This window comes from Alosa sapidissima, chromosome 24 (assembly GCF_018492685.1).
Source record: "Alosa sapidissima isolate fAloSap1 chromosome 24, fAloSap1.pri, whole genome shotgun sequence".
NCBI lineage: Eukaryota > Metazoa > Chordata > Actinopteri > Clupeiformes > Clupeidae > Alosa > Alosa sapidissima.
Window position 1 is genome coordinate 26935921 of NC_055980.1, and position 18288 is coordinate 26954208.

General features: G+C 42.4%; 3 protein-coding genes and 1 long non-coding RNA gene across 6 annotated transcripts in view; 3 read left to right on the forward strand and 1 right to left on the reverse strand.

Moving 5' to 3' along the window:
• LOC121700216 overlaps positions 1-18288 on the reverse strand; it is a 1725899-nt gene that overhangs the window by 1039222 nt on the left and 668389 nt on the right.
• LOC121700284 (protein kinase C delta type-like) lies at positions 2501-6266 on the forward strand. 2 transcript variants are annotated; one of them, XM_042083174.1, is made up of 6 exons: positions 2501-2780; positions 3805-3935; positions 4182-4213; positions 4340-4425; positions 4576-4684; positions 5217-5629. In XM_042083174.1, the coding sequence occupies exons 1-6, from the start codon at positions 2676-2678 to the stop codon at positions 5315-5317; spliced, it is 564 nt and encodes a 187-aa protein (XP_041939108.1). In that variant the 5' UTR covers positions 2501-2675; the 3' UTR covers positions 5318-5629. The 2 variants fall into 2 exon arrangements, with proteins under 2 accessions (XP_041939108.1, XP_041939107.1); XM_042083173.1 differs by lacking the exon at positions 5217-5629 and adding an exon at positions 5636-6266 and having other exon boundaries at positions 2661-2780.
• Positions 10899-13046, forward strand: LOC121700249 (vegetative cell wall protein gp1-like). Its single transcript, XM_042083115.1, has 2 exons — positions 10899-11115; positions 11759-13046. The coding sequence occupies exon 2, from the start codon at positions 11815-11817 to the stop codon at positions 13006-13008; it is 1194 nt and encodes a 397-aa protein (XP_041939049.1). The 5' UTR covers positions 10899-11115; positions 11759-11814; the 3' UTR covers positions 13009-13046.
• Positions 14065-17554, forward strand: LOC121700317. 2 transcript variants are annotated; one of them, XR_006027181.1, is made up of 4 exons: positions 14065-14474; positions 14592-14781; positions 15136-15536; positions 17524-17554. It is a non-coding gene; the product is annotated as an uncharacterized LOC121700317 (long non-coding RNA). The 2 variants fall into 2 exon arrangements; XR_006027180.1 differs by lacking the exon at positions 17524-17554 and having other exon boundaries at positions 15136-16546.

Consider the following 18288-nt stretch of genomic DNA (forward strand, 5'->3'; position numbering starts at 1 on the left):
TTCCTAAGAAAACACAAGAACAAATGAAATTCTTAAACACAGTTCTTAAATTTCTTCTCAATTTTCCTCGTAACTTTAAGACAACCCGTCTTAAAATGTTTGACTGAAGTTGAAGGCTCAACTTCACGCTTTCATATAAACACATTTAACCGTTTTAGACAGCTCGTTTGAAATATCAGCCTTTATTACGTGTACTTACACTATATAACGTTACCATTTATTGCTAATTTTAGCTTACTGCTATTGTTTTCGGTAAGCCCTCTGTATACTGAAAACTGGCATAACCAAAGGGTTCTTGGCAGCATGTGACGCACATCGACGTCAGCGTTTAGAACATGTTTCATTTCTTAAACGCAACGTCCAGGGAAATGACCGTATTTTCTAGTAAAAACTGCACATTTCAACCTAGAAATACCTAGATCTAGATAATAGAAACCTAGCCTACCGTTTCAAACATAAGAACACGAGTGCTGTTGAAGGCATGGCTTTTCCCCCTTAGCAACGGTTGCCACTTTGTAAACAAAACTAACGTTACGTTTGTAGCAGATAACTCGCTAGTCAGATTCAAATGGCACTTTATACAGTCTATGAATGGCACTGAATGGTGTGTGTGTCATTGAAACGTGGTTTCATCGTTTTAAACTAGGTATAGGTAACGTTAACACTGTTGATGAAGGATGCAGGCCTTTCTTATCTAAGAAGTTCTTAAGTGAGAAAACAAAGAAGTTCCTAAGAAGTACGACAGTTCTTAAGAAAATATTGGTGAATAGCATTTAAGAACATTCTTATAGATTTTTTTCGTGAATACGGCCCCTGGTCCATAACGTATGTGGTTTTTATTCTATAGGCTAGTGTTGTAGAAAGAAGGCCGCTTAGCTGACTTCAGACTCTCTTACATGGAGCCCAGGATCACATTATTAAAAGCCCTTTAAGATTGGGGCTTATTAGTACTGCAGGTAAAAAGATGCTAACTGGTTTCTGGGCTTTTGTCAGGTAGTGATTTGTGTGACTGAATGAGGTGTGTATGAAGAGATAAATGTGCTCTCATTATCTGATTACACTGATGGATAGAAATCCATCAGCTCCATGCTGAGAAACATGTGTACAACAATATAGATGTATACAGAGAAAGAAAACAGACAACATTATGCTTAGATTAAAAATGGAATAAATTCATAAAGATTTATTTTAAAACAAAAGTCTGAAATCAATTTGTTTATTTAGACCTGGATATATCAATGCTTCAAATGTCAATTCTCTAGGTCTCCCTTTGTAACAGTTTAGTGAGACATACACCCACCTGACCAGGAGTTAAATAAGAGGGGTAAGCCATGAATTCTGTGATCAAGGTAAGCTGGCCATGCGAGGGGGATAAACTATTTCTGAAATTTCAGAGGTGGACTTGCATTTAGTCTCCACTGCAGCCCTGCACCCGCCTGGCCGACTCTGGAGAACTGCTCAATAGCCTACCCTGCCGTCAAACGTGTGGAGTGCCATTTGCATCCTCAACAAACTAGAGAAAAGTTTCTAAAGCCTTAACACATACACAAGTAGCCGTCCATTTGTCCGGGTTGACTGACGTGATTTAGCCTACATCCATAGCACTATTGATCGTTATTGGATAACTAGAGCCATTTTATCATGAAATGTAGCCTACCACCCCGTCACATTTATCATTTCAGATTATCCGAAAATAAACGCACGTTCGAGATTGTAATGCGGCCACCACGCGCAGCGGAAGCTTGAAGTGCATTATCCCGCTTATTCTACTGTTAACAACATTACATTTTTTTGTTATCTCATTATGATATTTAAAGCTGTTGAATAAGTATTTATAAGACCGGCATTAAAGCACAGGCCAACTCGGCCTACATAGCCTATTTTAGGTTAGTCTAGATGTTTTCTGGCTTTTTTGTTGTTGTTTGTTTTTTCAAGAAAGACAAAAACTAGTTGAAATTTAACTTGTTGCGTGGTTTAGGATTTTTTTTTTTATTATATAGCCTACAGTCTTATGGCATAGGCTATATGTTCACCCGTTTAGTCTTCTTTTTGTACGTTCTATGTAAAAGCAATTTTACATGGGAAGGTGAGGCGATACAGTTTATTCTTATCTTTTGTTTAAAAGATACAAAACCCCAGGGTGCTAGCGCTCACTAGCACATGGTCAGCTGGCACGTAGCCGTGCAGTATGTACGTTGTGTAAACCTTCCTCTCGACGCCATCCAGGCTACAGCACCGAGTTTACCACGAGGCTCGGTCACACCCGGACTCGAACTCGCAACTTGCTGCACCTCGGACTGGCAGTCGAGCGTGTTAGCATTTGAGCTAAAACCCCAGAGCCCTGGAACTTTCACTAGGACGTCACTTAAAAGAGTTATATTACACAAGAAAGATATGCGTTGCTTTCGCCGCTAGGTTCCGCCAATGACTCAAAGATTTTTGTTGTGCTTGACACAGGGCTCAGCGCAAAATTGCTAGGCTGTGATTATGTCAATAGATATAATTGACATAAGGGTGATAAAACACATGGCGCATGTATTTAACTTTAGGTTGTATATAGGCCTACCTTGCCAAAAATCACTGAGACTTATCCCCTCTGATAGGTATGACCAACCCTAGACACTTTCCAATGTAATCCTTAATTTCTTTGGGATTATCTATCTATTTATTTATTAATGTATATATTTATTGTCCGCCTGCTGTCGTCATCACGACCAACTGAGTCTTCGGCGGGGGCAAAGGGCAGAAAGAACCCAGGAAACCTTTTACGCAACAGAGAGGTAAGTTGCTTCGCATGAAAAGCGGTGAGTCTAGATTCATATTGAAGAAATGTTTTGCTAGTGATTTGGCAAGTTTCTAACCAGTGTGAACTGACTTCCATCTCTCTCTGCTTTCACACTACTGTCTCGATTTGCCTGCGACCCATTTGCGCTCTGGTTTCATTCGTTAGCATTTCATAGCTTTAGTGTAGCGAAGTAGGCAGCCCTTGAAAAAAGAAATTTAAGATCTCAGTGGGTCTCACGTTGTAAAGGATAAATCAATAAATAAAACAAATATCTCAGGATTAATTTTACTAGTTTGGCTTAGTGTCATCATTTAGCCTACACACAATTTGATGTGCGTATTCTTTAAGGTCCAAAGTCTAACATTGACATTTGTTTATTACTCTGAGTGTAATTCGGTGTGAGGATCTTCGACACCCTGAAGTTATTCTTGGTACAGAGTTGTGTAAATATTCTTACAATAGTGCAGTGGTAGTAATAGTGCACTTGAATTTCCCCTTGGGGAATCAATAAAGTATCTATCTATCTATCTATCAATCTATCTATCTATCTGGTGCTGTGCTCGGTCACTTTTGTCGTAGGCTAGGCTACTGCTGGCAACGAGCCCGCATGCACACATATCCACCAGTGGTGTAGTCTACGTGTCACTTCAAAAGCAACAAGATTTTAGTATAGGCTACCCACTTGAACTATGCAAGGGTACTAGGCCTATCAACATACTTTAGCATGCACAGGTATGCAAGGGTACTAGCCTATCAACATACTTTAGCATGCACAGGTAGCCACCGTGCCGTCCTGAAGTCTCGCTCTGCAGTCTGACAAGCCTGGTCTGTTATCACTGCCCTCGCACGCCCTGTCCCATAAAGTCTTCTCGTTCTGTTTTGAAGTCTTGTCATTCAGTATCAAAAACAGGCTACTATTCCAAACGTCACTCTCTTTTTTTGCAGTGTATAACAACTCCTCCTTGGGTATACTGCATGATAAAATGAAACATTACCCCCCCCCCCCCATCTCTCTCTAGTGTGGTCACCAGTCTGTGATGATGGAGGCGGAGTTGTCCACACCTAACCGCATCTTCATCAAGAACCACGAGTTCATCCGCACCTCTTTCCGAACGCCCACCTTCTGCTCCGCCTGCAGGGGCTTCATCTGGTCAGTAGTGTGTGTGTGTGTGTGCGCGTGAGTGAGAGTGAGTGTGTTTTTGTGTTTGGGTATGTGTGTGTGCATGGAGCTGTGTAGGTGTGTGTGTGTGTGTGTCTATGTGTGTGTGTGTGTGCGTGAAGAGTGAATGATGCCCAATGATTAGGACTCATTGTGTGTGTGCGTGCGTGCGTGCGTGTGTGAAGAGTGAATGATGCCCAATGATCAGAACTCCCTCTGTGTTTCTTTCATTCTCAGGGGACTCACCAAGCAAGGACACAAGTGCAGCCGTGAGTTTGCTTTGTCGCCTGCACACACACACATACTTGCAAGACAGACACATGAGAATCATACTCTCTGCTGCTAACTTTCCGATCAAGTTGTCATCAAATTGGGTCATGATGTTTACTTCCCAGAGTGCAATGCGGCTGTCCATAAGAAATGCATCGATAAGATCATCGGCAGATGCACTGATACTGAGGACAACAGCAAGGACACAGAGGTAAATATGAGCCAATACTTTTAGGAGGAGGAGGAGGAGGAGGATGATGATGATGATACTGATTATGATGATGATGATGATGATTATAATTATTATTATTGTGTGTGTGTATATGTGTGTGTGTGTGTGTGTGTGTGTGTTTGTGTGTAGATTGAGAAGCCTCATAGTTTTAAGACTTACAGCTACAAGATTCCCACCTTCTGTAACCACTGCGGAACCCTTTTGTGGGGTCTCTTTAAACAGGGACGCAAGTGTGAGGGTAAGTCCATGTGTGTGTGTGTGTGTGTGTGTGTGTGTGTGTGTGTGTGTAGCGGGGTTCACATTGCATGCGCAAATGAAAACTAAATTAAATTTTGCCGCAAGTACAATAACAGTGGCCTATAATAATGACATCTGATACACACGGACACACACACACACACACATACACAAACACATACACAAACACAGTTTAGTGTGGAATAAGGTTAGTGTCTTTACAGCATTATACAAAGGTGTCAGGATTGTGTGTTTCTTTTCAGGTAAATGAAAGAGTGTTGATGTTGAATATTTGATGGCACTGCCTATGTTGTTATTTAAGTGCTGTGCGTGACGTACTGTATATGTCTTGTGTTTGGATCATTTGTGATTGTTATGCATCTTAAACGTGTTCTATATGCAGTTATTGTATGGTCAGTCTCAGTGGGTGCACCCAGTGCAGTATGTGTCTTTTTGTCCTGAATAAATATATGGTATCTCATTGTGTGTGTGTGTGTGTGTGTGTGTGTTGTGTGCTCTTGTGTCTCTTTCAGACTGTGTATTGAACGTTCACCATAGGTGTCATGTATGGTATCTCACTGTATGTGTGTGTGTGTGTTGTGTGCTCTTGTGTCTCTTTCAGACTGTGTATTGAACGTTCACCATAGGTGTCATGTATGGTATCTCACTGTATGTGTGTGTGTGTGTGTGTGTGTGTGACTCTTTCAGACTGTGTATTGAACGTTCACCATAGGTGTCATGTATGGTATCTCATTGTGTGTGTGTTTGTGTGTGTGTGTGTGTGTTGTGTGTCTTCAGACTGTGTATTGAACATTCACCATAGGTGTCATGTATGATATCTCATTGTGTGTGTGTGTGTGTCTATTTCAGACTGTGTATTGAACGTTCACCATAGGTGTCATGTATGGTATCTCATTGTGTGTGTGTGTGTGTATGTGTGTGTCTCTTTCAGACTGTGTATTGAACGTTCACCATAGGTGTCAGAAGAAAGTGGCCAACCTCTGTGGCACCAATCAGACACTCCCATCAGAGCCCCTCCCCCAGGCTGACCAGAATGACCCAGGGACTACAGATGCAAATTAGCCTCTGTGCTACAATCTAGCTCAGTTATGCTAAGATGCTAATTAGCCTCTGTGCTATAATCTAGCTCAGTTATGCTAAGATGCTAATTAGCCTCTGTGCTACAATCTAGCTCAAAATTAGCCTCTGTGCTACAATCTAGCTCAGTTATGATGCTAATTAACCTATGTGCTACAATCTAGCTCAGTTAAGATGCAAATTAGCCTTTATGCTGTAATCTGGTTCAGTTAAGATGTAAATTAGCCTTTATGCTGTAATCTAGTTCAGTTAAGATGTAAATTAGCCTTTGTGCTGTAATCTGGTTCAGTTAAGATGTAAATTAGCCTTTGTGCTACAATCTATCGGAACGCTGCCTATTACCACCAGCCCCTTATTTCCGCTCTCTTACGTGTATGTGTCACTTAATATTCATTTCTATACAAACCAAGCACCCACACCATTGGTGTATCTAAATTAGCTATGTAACTGCTAGGGCTGTAACGATATACGATTCGAACCCGAAATCGCGACATTCATATCCACGATACTGTGTCGCGGTGTGTAAAGGCAGAATCGCGACACACCCTTTCTAGTGTTTCACGCACTGCTTTGCAGCTTACGCGGCCGCAAAAGCAACCCACATCTCCCGCTTTACTTATCGGTAGCCTACGTTGTCCAAAAACAAATAAATAAATAATAATTTCATACCTCTCCTTGCTTTCATTGTAGACTGTGTGCAACTTTACCAAACAGTATAGAAGTAAACCCCCTCTCCTTGCCCGCACTCTCTCGCGCTCCCTCCCTCCCTCTCCTGCTCAATGAACACGCGCGACTTAAATAAAACATTCACAATCGTGAAAGCAAGGACGCATAGAAGACGACTAGCTAAATTACTATTAAATCCACTTAGCATCATTAGCCATCATTGCTGCACATATTTGTTTAAAACTCTTGCATTGAAGTTGACTAATCATCTCAATACCAACGTTTCCCCAAAGGGCCTGTCCCAAGGAGAACAAGTATTATCTTGAAACTTAAAACACACATGGGGGAAACTGAACAGTCCAATCAGTAGACTATGATAGGCTAAGCTAGCCAACTATGCTACTTTGTTTACAACATTCCCAGGCTTCAACCAGACAGCTGAATTAAAGAGGTAGAGTTGTAATAAAACATAGTAGGCCTAGGCTATAGGCTAATCTGCATAAAGTGTGCTGTCATAAATATCAGTCATTCAGAAAAATATAAAGGATATAAAATAAAAGATATATTATATTGTAATCTTCTGGTGTTCTAAGGGAGGCTATTAAAATGTTATTTAACAAAAACGAGATTTGTATCGAACCGTGGGTCAAAAATCGTGATACAGATCGAATCGTGAGGTTGGTGTATCGTTACAGCCCTAGTTACTGCTCATGTGCCGTGTGAAAGGGTGGAAGTAGACGACCCACCAGGCCAGCTTTAACCTCCGAGCGTGGTAAACAAAATCGGATATTTCAGGCAGTAAAAGCCCTGGTAAAAACCAAACCAGATTTTGGTTCTACACCTATCTACACACCTATGGCTACTGAAAAATGTAAGGTTAATTTATCAAATGTTATTTTGAAGTATTAAAAAACATCGTTGCTTTAGAATTTTCGAACGAAAGGGGTGGTAATTGGAGGCGTTACGATAGCTCAGTTATACACTGTGCACTGTGATGAGATGTAAATTAGCCTCTGTGCTACAATCTAGCTCAGTTATTCACTGTCCACTTACAAGATGTAAATTAGCCTCTGTGCTACAATCTAGCTCAGTTACACTTTGCACTGTTAAGATGTAAATTAGCTTCTGTGCTATAACCTGCTTCAATTATACACTGTGCACTGTCCCTGTAAAATAAACATACGTAAATAAATAAAAAGGCTCTGTCATAAAGTATGAATGTTACTGCATGTCCAGCAGTCCTAGACCAGGTATCAATGTGACAGTCCTAGACCAGGTATGAATGTTACTGTATGTCCAGCAGTCCTAGACCAGGTATGAATGTGACAGTCCTAGACCAGGTATGAATGTGACAGACCTAGACCAGGTATAAATGTGACTGCATGTCCAGCAGTCCTAGACCAGGTGAGCACTTCCATGTGGCGTTCAGAAGCAGGGCTGGGAATCACAGAGTAAATAACAAATCGAGACTGTCACAATACTTCGCTGACGATACTGATAATATCAATTCCACAATATACTGCAAAAGATTAATCTACTGTCGGTGACGGCACAAACAGTAAAAGTGTAAATGTGAATCTTGTCCAGTCAATTCAAACTCCCATATACACTAAGGTGTAACCTACAATTTACAATAATTGTCATCTAAAGCCATATAGTTTACATCAGAACATCCCTCCAGAGTACACTGTTATATTGACAACATGACTAAGCAATTTGACTGTCTTATCCATACACAATGACACAAGGACTCATGGCCGGATCTAGAATAGGGCTGGGAGGGGCAATGCCCCTCCAAATATTTCTTCTGCCCCACCTAATTGGTCAATTTTATTTGACAGCTATTAAATCTGCCAACGATTTTCTAATCACAGTTTTCTAATTCGCCCCGGCCATATTTTGAGGCTGCTGATTTGCTGGTTGGATAGTATAAATAACGGAGCAGCATACGGATATTAGCCTAAGCATAGGCTAGCATTTAATTTTTTAGTCGATTGCTGAAATTTATATCTAAATTGAACAGTGGACACATTTGAACATGCAACGATTTTTGGTTCCAATTTCAAAGCCTGTTGCTGCTATTACTTCTAACCCAGACGCTACTGGACTGGCTCTCGTAGCTCAAGCTAGCAGTAGCAGTAGACAGCACAGCACGCTTCCCTTTCCCATGCCCCAACATAGTCCGCCTCCGCCGGTTACGTCCACAGATACAGATACGCTTGATCTGAATAATGAAGCACCATCTCAGCCAACACAGCATGCTTATCCAAAACGAATGTTCGGTCAGGTATTCCGGTCATTCAATTCAAGTTGGTATAGATCACGTCCGTGGTTGGAGTACTCTATAAAACTGGATGCATGCTTTTGCTTTCCCTGTCGCAAGTTTGCTGGCGCGACTGACAGAGACATTGTCTTTACCAGGACAGGTTATCGTAATTGGAAAGCTGCACTGGAAAAAGATAAGGGATTTCAAAAGCATGCATCCAGTCACTGCCATTTAAACGCAGCAACGCAGTGGCTAGAGATGAGACAGAGACAGAAAACTGGAGAAACGGTTTCGGCTATATTTAATTGGTTTGCTAAACTTGACTCAGCTGAATGCTGAATATATAACAACAGAAATACTGAGACATTTGACCAGTGGGGGTTACAGTACTGACAATATTGTCAGTCAGTGTTATGATGGGGCCTCGGTGATGAGTGGAATGAGGGGTGGGGTGCAGGCACTGTTGCAGCAGAAGCTTGGTAGGCACATTCCATATGTGCACTGCTTTAACCACCAGTTGCACTTAGCAGTGGTGCATGCCATTCAGGGAGAGCCACTTGCAAAAAACTTTTTTGATCTCTCTGGTTCACTTCATTCTTTCTTCCACCACTATTACGTAGCCCAGAATTACAACACCCCCTCACTTAAAAGGTTGCTTGAGATTCGCTGGACAAGTCACTATGATGTGACACGATGCCTTGTTGAGAATCAGGAGGCCATACTGAATATTTTGTCTGAAGTTTCAGAAGGCAGTGCGGCTACAATGGCTATTTGCACAGAGGCAGCTGGCCTGGTAGTACAGTTGAGGAAGCATCACTTCTTTGAGGTTGGAAAATTCCTGGAAAGAACACTTAGTGTCTTGAAGCCTGTGAATGCAATGTTGCAAGCACAATCTGTAGACTTGTGTCATGCTGGAGAGGTCGTCACTGCTTCTCTGGAGGCACTGAAAGACATTCGCAAAGATGGTTCTTTTTCGATAATTTTGGCATATCTACATCCCCTTCTGCAAAGAGAAAGAGAACCATGACCAAACAGCTTGCAGACAGCATTGTTCTTTCCACTCTTGGTCAGACTGACTCAGATTCACTGAGCACTAGCCAGTCTTTGAGGAGATCCCTTTTAAACATCTTGGACAGAGTTATTAGTGAAATGGAAAAAAGATTTTCAAAGACAAATCTTGACTTAATGAGTGCTGCAAATTGTCTTCTTTCTCAATCAAATTTGTTTCTAGATCTGGACCTCTTAGACCCCCTCCAACGTCTTACTGTCACTGATGGGACTAATACCTTAGCCAATAGCCTGCAACATGAAATTCCACTAGCAAAGGCCATGTTGCGAAATAAATTCTCTTCCGACAGTGTGAACCTTTGAACTGTTTGCCAACATGTACAGTTGTATAAGGAAGCGTTTCCTACTCTTCATGCAATGTATGTAACTGCACTGGTGATGGGTGTATCCTCGGCTGCATGTGAGAGTTCCTTCTCCACTCTGTCACGTGTTCTGATTCCCTTCCGTCGCACCATGCTACATGATAGAAAAAAGAATTTGGTGAATTTGGCTCATGAAAAGTCAATAAGTTTTTTAAGGTTTTTTAAGTTTGTTAAGGCTTTTGCAAAAAAAAAAAAAAAAAAAGACTTATGCTTTAAAGTGACCGCTTACATAGCTTGACTATTTCCTTACAAATACCCTAGTTACATTTCAAGGTTTGTTCATGGTTGGTATCTTCTCCTGGCATCCTTACACTTAATTACTTATCTGACCTATTATGATCTCTGTTATGATGTTCTGTATAAGTTCAAAAGTTCAGATTGCATGTTTGCATGATTAATGCTAGTTAGCCTGAGCTTTTATGTACAACTGTGTTTAATGTAATTAATTATAGTTTTATCCAAACCAAAAGTCACACTAAAGGTACAACAATGTTTCTGGACAAGAAAGGTGATTGACAAATAATAATAATAACAAGTATAATAATAATAATAATACATATAATAATAAGTATAATGATAATTAATGATTTAATACTGCTACTACTACTACTACTACTACTACTACTAATAATAATAATAATAATAATAATAATAATAAGCATAATAATAAAAACAATATATTTCTGGACTAGAGACATGACTGACCAATAATATAATACTGGTGTATCTGGCTCCATATTTTCAAGGCCAACCACGTTGTGGGTTTAGAAATTGCATCCCCAATCAAATGTCCAGGCCTATGTTTCCTCATCCAATTACTGTACACGATCAGTCTTTCTCTCAAACGTCCAATCACCGCAGGTGGCCAATCTTTCGAAATCATCGCGCTACCTTTACGTCATTTGTTGACAACGTTGAATGTACATTCCATCAGTTTCATCCGCCAGCTCAGCGATTAAGAATATAAAACAGGTATGTTGTTTATATTTTGTTGATAAAATGGCTATTTTGTTGTGTTTCAATTATGGAAAGATTTATGGAAAGTTATGCAGAATTCAGATAATTATACATCACTAGCTAGCCGACTATAGATTAGCGATTAGCATTAGCGATTTCTAATGCTAAAAACATTCAGTTAATGTATGTATGTTCAGTTAATGTGTAACGTTAAATACTGAACGTATGTAATTACTGTAACTATATATTTGTAATGTGAATAGTATCCGACGTTGTCTGACTATGTGTAGCCTTTTAGGTCAGCATATCGTTTCTTTGGTCAAGTTAAGCATAGTTGAGGCTAGCATCAAGCCAGTGGCAGTGTTATTCTTGTCATCATGCTCGGAATTAGTTAACGTTACTCAAGTTAGTTGTAAGACAGCACATCTGAGACTTTTATGGAATAATGGCATGGTCTGCAAGCAGTGGGGTTCATGCTGCTGCGTATTTGTTTATTATAGTTAATGGGGTCAGGTCATCATAAAGAGGCGAAATTGTTCTGAATGTAACGTTATAGCCTATTAAACATCATGTTATGCGCATGCAAGCAATTGTGTACCTTTCAGAAAAGCCCTTTTTTATTTCCCTTTATTTTTTCCCTATTACAATGTTTGCTTAGGGGAGCTCATTGGAGTCCAATACCTGTTGAGGCAGAGTCAACAGCCCCTGGAGGACATGACCCCTGGCTCAGACAGGACATCAGAGTTGCTGGAGGACATGGAGGAACAAGAGGAAGATGACGAAGGCTTTATTGATACCTTGGGAGAGGAGGCCATTGTTGAAAATCTAGTGGCACCAGATGATGAGCTGCCCTCTACCCAGCCGCCCTCTACCCAGCCACCCTCTACCCAGCTGCCCTCTGCCGTGCTGCCCTCTACCCAGCTGCCCTCTGCCGTGCTGCCCTCTACCCAGCTGCCCTCTACCCAGCCGCCCTCTACCCAGCTGCCCTCTGCCGTGCTGCCCTCTACCCAGCCGCCCTCTACCCAGCTGCCCTCTGCCGTGCTGCCCTCTGCCGTGCTGCCCTCTACCCAGCCGCCCTCTACCCAGCCTCCCTCTGCCGTGCTGCCCTCTGCCGTGCTGCCCTCTACCCAGCCGCCCTCTACCCAGCTGCCCTCTGCCGTGCCGCCCTCTACCCAGCCGCCCTCTACCCAGCTGCCCTCTACCCAGCCGCCCTCTACCGTGCTGCCCTCTGCCGTGCTGCCCTCTACCCAGCCGCCCTCTACCCAGCTGCCCTCTACCCAGCTGCCCTCTACCCAGCCGCCCTCTACCGTGCTGCCCTCTACCCAGCCGCCCTCTACCCAGCTGCCCTCTGTCGTGCCGCCCTCTACCCAGCCGCCCTCTACCCAGCTGCCCTCTACCCAGCCGCCCTCTGCCGTGCTGCCCTCTACCCAGCTGCCCTCTACCCAGCCGCCCTCTGCCATGCTGCCCACTCACCTGCCCGCTCACCTGCTGTCGCCTGCTCTGTCTGTGCCCAGTGCTGTGCCGTCCTCTGCAGCCAGTGCCCAGTCTCAGTCCGCTGCACTGTCCACTCACCTGCCCCCTCACCTGCTGTCGCCTGCTCCGTCTGTGCCCAGTGCTGTGCCCTCCTCTGCAGCCAGTGCCCAGTCTCAGTCCGCTGCGCGCCTGTCCCCTCACCTGCTGTCGCCTGCTCTGTCTGTGCCCAGTGCTGTGCCCTCCTCTGCAGCCAGTGCCCAGTCTCAGTCCGCTGCACACCTGCCCCCTCACCTGCTGTCGCCTGCTCTGTCTGTGCCCAGTGCTGTGCCCTCCTCTGCAGCCAGTGCCCAGTCTCAGTCCGCTGCACTCCTGCCCCCTCACCTGCTGTCGCCTGCTCTGTCTGTGCCCAGTGCCGCCGATTTCGTTTGGCTGTGACGGAAATCCTTCTGGTAACTTTTGTGAGGCTTGGTCCAAGGATAATGTACGTCAAGTTTCGTGGCATTCAGACCAAATTTGTGACCTTTTAATTTAGTTTTTTTAAATTTAGTTTCGCTTTCTGTTCAATCCAATATGGCGGACGAACGACACGCCCACCTGACGTCATCTTCGCGAGCAACTTACACCGGTACTGACCGGACGTTTTAAAGTTGGAACGGTGTCTCTGTCTCAAAGGGCCTAGGCGCTAGAGCTGACAAAAAATTAGGGAGACGGGAAAGATAATAATAAAACTTAAGAAGAACAATAAGTGTGCTGCTTTGCAAGCACACTTAATTACCTTGTCGGTGGTAACTGCGATCTTATGCAAGGTTTTAGGCTAGGGTGGACTGAGTTCAGTAGGCTACAAGTTGAAACACCTTAAGTAGCCTATCTTGCGTGCGCAGCAAGCCCACGTTGTGATTTTTGCCCTGCACATGCGTATTAGTGTTTATTAGAACATTTGAACGCCACATCTATCATAGCATACCTGTCAACATTTAGCTTTCCAAAGACGGCAGATTTTCTTTTTTTGGCGGGGGGGGGGTTTGCATATTTAATACGTTTCATACACATGCATTTCGGTCGTTGCTTTTACCTTACCATTACCTTACGCATGCCAGTTATGTATACACTAGCTGCCTGCCTGCAGTCTACTTCCAAAACTCCAAAGCTGCTTGCTGTCAGATTTCGTTCCGAGGGCACACGTTCAGTGTATCAACAACACTCAATAACAGTTTATGTGATGTGTTAATCCATTAAATTCCCAACAATTTCACAACAGCTAGTTCTGGAGTAGGCCATTCAACTAGCCCGCTTGCTTACGACGAGACTCAGGCTACGCAGTCGGCACCCGCTTCCTTATTTGGGTTTTGGGTTGCCAGGTTTTAGCCTATGACAAAACGGTTGAAATTGAAACTAAGTGATCGTGTATGTGTAGGGTGTATTTCATACACAATCTGGCAACCTGGGAGATGTCCGACTAATAGAAAAAATGAATGGATCAATGATTTTAAAATGAAGTTTTAGATTATTACATTCTGTTTTTATTCACATTTTACACAACATCCCAACTTTTTCTGTTTTGGGGTTGTACTTCTCTCGATGCTATATCCTGCCCCCCCTCTCCCTTTGTGCAGCCTTTTTTCTTTAACTCAACAAGATGCAGAGAAACTAGTCCAGCCTTTATCACTAGCAGACTACTGCAATGCAGTTACGTATTAGCCGACATTCAAAAAAGAAATTGGAAATCATTCAGAAGTCTGCTGCTAGAATCCATACAACATTCTTTACATGCATGACTTTAGACACACCTACCCGCCCGCGAAGACGGAAGGACTCAGAAAGTCAATGTAAGCGCAAATTGGAGTCAGTTGGAGGACTGGATATCACCACTAGCCTACTACGGCTGAAACAAGTAGCCTAACGTAAGTGTCATGTTAACGTTTTGTATTATGCATATATAGTCAATTATAGGAAACACGCAACTGTGTCTTGTTTTCAATATGTTATGATGTGAAACACAATACATGTTATCGTTGCAGCTTAATGGTAACGAAAAGGCTGCGTGTACAAAACCGCATGGAGCTTCAGTGGGATTTTGATTTCGCAATGAGAATTCTGTCTAACCATTAATGTGGCGAGTGTGGGCGCATTCACACCAGACCACTTGGTCCGGACCCGAGTTCGTTTGCACCGATGGTTCGGTGGTTTTCGCTCATGTTAAGCCTTTTGGTGGGTTTATGTCAACAAGGATGCAGGTGTGAGCGTAAGTGTGTGTGTGTGTGAAGAGTGAATGATCAGGACTCGCTCTGTGTTCATTTCATTCTCAGGGGACTCACCAAGCAAGGATACCAGTGCACACGTGAGTTTGCTTTGCCGCATGTGCGCGCGCGCGCACACACACACACACACACACACACACACACACACGTGTGCACGCACACACATACACACACATGTGCGCACGCACACACATGCACACACACACACACATGCACACATATACATACTTGCAAGAAAGACACATGAGAATCATACTGTCTGCTAACTTTCCAATTAAGTTGTGTCATGATGTTTTTTTCCCAGAGTGCAATGTGGCGTTCCATAAGAAATGCATCATCATAATCACCAGCAAATGTACTGAGGCCAAAAGGGGCACAGTGGTAACTATGAATGTGTGTGTGTGTGTGTGTGTGTAGAGTGACAATACTTTTAGGAGGAGGAAGATGATGGTGATGATGAGGATGATGATTATTGTGTTTGTGTGTGTGTGTGTGTGTGTGTGTAGAGTGACAATACTTTTAGGAGGAGGAAGATGATGGTGATGATGAGGATGATGATTATTGTGTTTGTGTGTGTGTGTGTGTGTGTGTAGAGTGACAAGCCGCATAGTTTTAAGACTCTACACAACTACAAGATTCCCACCTATTGTGCCCACTGTGGAAGCCTTTTGGTGGGTTTATGTCAACAAGGATGCAGGTGTAAGTGTGTGTGTGTGTGTGAGGGTGTGTGTGTGTACGTGTGTGTGTGTGTGTGTGTATGTGTGTACGTGTACGTGTAAAAAGACCTAACCTGTATGCCGTAGGTCGTTTCAGTAAAGCACTCACTCTCTTGCCTTGAACTGTTGTGTATGAGCTTGTAGAAGAAGGCTTGTAGATCCTGATCATTGGATAATTTCCCAATAATGTAATAAAGAAAAAACTCATAACTCGAAAAAACATGTAATAATCCCCAATAGTGTAATACAAATCCCCTCATGACTCCAAAAAACATGTAATGATCCCCGATAATGTAACTACATGTCCTAATCTCCGATAATGTAACTACATGCCCTAATCCCGATAATGTAACTACATGTCCTAATCTCCGATAATGTAACTACATGTCCTAATCCCGATAATGTACTGTAACTACATGCCCCAATCCCCGATAATGTAAAAATCCCAGATAATGTAACTAAATGTCCTAATCTCCGATAATGTACATGTCCTAATCTCCGATAATGTAAAAATCCCCGATAATGTAACTACATGTCCTAATCTCCGATAATGTAACTACATGTCCTAATCCCTGATAATAACTACATATCATAATCCCTGATAATGTAACTACATGTCCTAATCCCCGATAATAACTACATATCATAATCCCCGATAATGTAACTACATGTGCTTGGCATTAACTGGCTAATGTTGCTACTTCACCATTGGGCCAAAGTTACAATATTGGGAAATATTACATAATTGCAGAAATAAGGTTAACCTGATAATGTAATAACCTCCCATTCATGTAATCATTTGTTACATTATCGGTACAGAAATTATTATATTATTGGTAAATATTACATTATTGGGAATTTTTTCATATTTAATATGGATTTATGAGGGGATTTTTATTGAATTATTGGGAGTTATCAAATTATTGGGAAACTAGATGTACCGCAGAGCGTTACAAAATATGACCGCCGCCCAGTCCAGCACATGTTTTCCACAAAAATAAGCGCTGAAAGGCATATATGATTCTAACTGTCTCACTGAATTGCATTATGCACACTCAATTCTCACTGGTATCTGCTAGACCAGTGTTTCTCAAACTTTTTCAGACCAAGGACCACTTAACCAATAAATAGAAACCTCACGGACCACCTAGCTAAAAAATAAAAAACAGTAGACCTACTGTACCTACCTACAGTATATTACACAATAGACATATCACTGAACAACCTTGCTTATTGTCTTGGCACCTTGCTTATTGTGTCAGAGGACTCATATGATTTAAACTGGCGTAGCTTGTTGCAGAACTGTTTGGATTTACATATAAGTTGGTTTAATATTGCAAACAACTCATCTACAGTATATTATATTTTACCACGTCGGCCCGCGGACCACTTGGGATAGCTTGCGGACCACCAGTGGTCCCCGGACCACACTTTGAGAAACACTGTGCTAGACAACAAGTACCAAAACATGATTAGTTCATAGATTTCACATGTAATATACATTTTATACAACCCCACCCCCATCTTGCCTGGTCATAATTCTGAGAAATTCTTGAATTGTGTGCATGTGTGCGTGTACATGTTTATGTTTATGTGTGTGTGGGTGGGTGTGTGTGCGTGCATATGTGTGTTTGCCTGTTTATGTGCCTGTGTGTGTGCATGTGCATGCATGCGTATATATGTCTACTGTGTGAGTATGTGTCATACGTACTGTAGGATTACTAAGCGCTTTCAGACATACGTGTAAGACCGGAGGTTCTGCCGATGTTAAACGGTGGGGCCGTATATCTGAACGACATAACCGGTCATATGGAAGTCCGAATTTACCCGGTGTTTATACAACTCCCCCCCTAGTATTTCCTCCGGACATTATGTAAATGTGCTGTGTCTGAACGAGGAGTAGAACATGTGGTTAAAATTCACATCTAGTGAGAGGGCGTGTTGGTGACGTTTCTTTCGTGCGTCCATGTGGTTAGATCTGACTTAAATGCCAGTGTTATGATGGAGTGGCATGCTGTCCAGAAAATCTCCGACCTGGAAAGATGCAGACATCACGGAGCTACTGTCCATGACGGCATACAACATTTTGATAGAACACCTGAAGGCAACGTTAGAGACACGTTAGCCTACAACTGCATGGCAAGGACAAACAAATTCAGAAGACTGAATCATCATAAGCAGAAGGCGCTGAAAAGGCAGGTAGCCTACAGCAACGTCGTTGACGACAATAACAGGAGTATTTAATAAATTGTTAGCCAACACGGTTTTCTGTTCATTGATAGCCTTCATGACCTGCTGAGCTCGCTGATATTTGCTGAGCATATATGCCTAGAGAAAATGAAAACGAAGAAAACCCAACTTTGTTCCAAGCTCCTTACGTAAATGCGACACATGGGGAGAGGATGCTTTTGGAAAAAAATAAACCATGAAAAAACGAACAACTTCACTGTTATTGATGTTAGTATTTTGTTTGTTGCTTAAAAACGTTGTATGATCTTGAAGTCTTGAGTTAGCCTACTGAATTGGCTGGTAGCCTACCATAAAGTTTGTGCATGCTCTCTCTCTCCAACGCAAACCAGATTTGGGGTTCTATAGCTAATTCTGGTACATAACGTTGAAAACAGATAAATGTGTTTATTTGAAGCACACATACAAATACTGTAGGCTAGGTCAATTTCAAGTGCGCACTTACGTGACTAGCCTACTTCAAGTATTAGCCTATGCACAATAGATTTCTCTTC

Coding starts and splice junctions, on each gene's coding strand:
- LOC121700284 (XM_042083173.1), top strand. CDS start 2,676: ATGTATATATTTATTGTCCGCCTGCTGTCGTCATCACGACCAACTGAG. Junction 4,214..4,339: donor GCAAGGACACAAGTGCAGCC/GTGAGTTTGCTT, acceptor TTTACTTCCCAG/AGTGCAATGCGGCTGTCCAT. Junction 4,685..5,635: donor ACAGGGACGCAAGTGTGAGG/GTAAGTCCATGT, acceptor TGTCTCTTTCAG/ACTGTGTATTGAACGTTCAC.
- LOC121700249 (XM_042083115.1), top strand. CDS start 11,815: ATGACCCCTGGCTCAGACAGGACATCAGAGTTGCTGGAGGACATGGAG.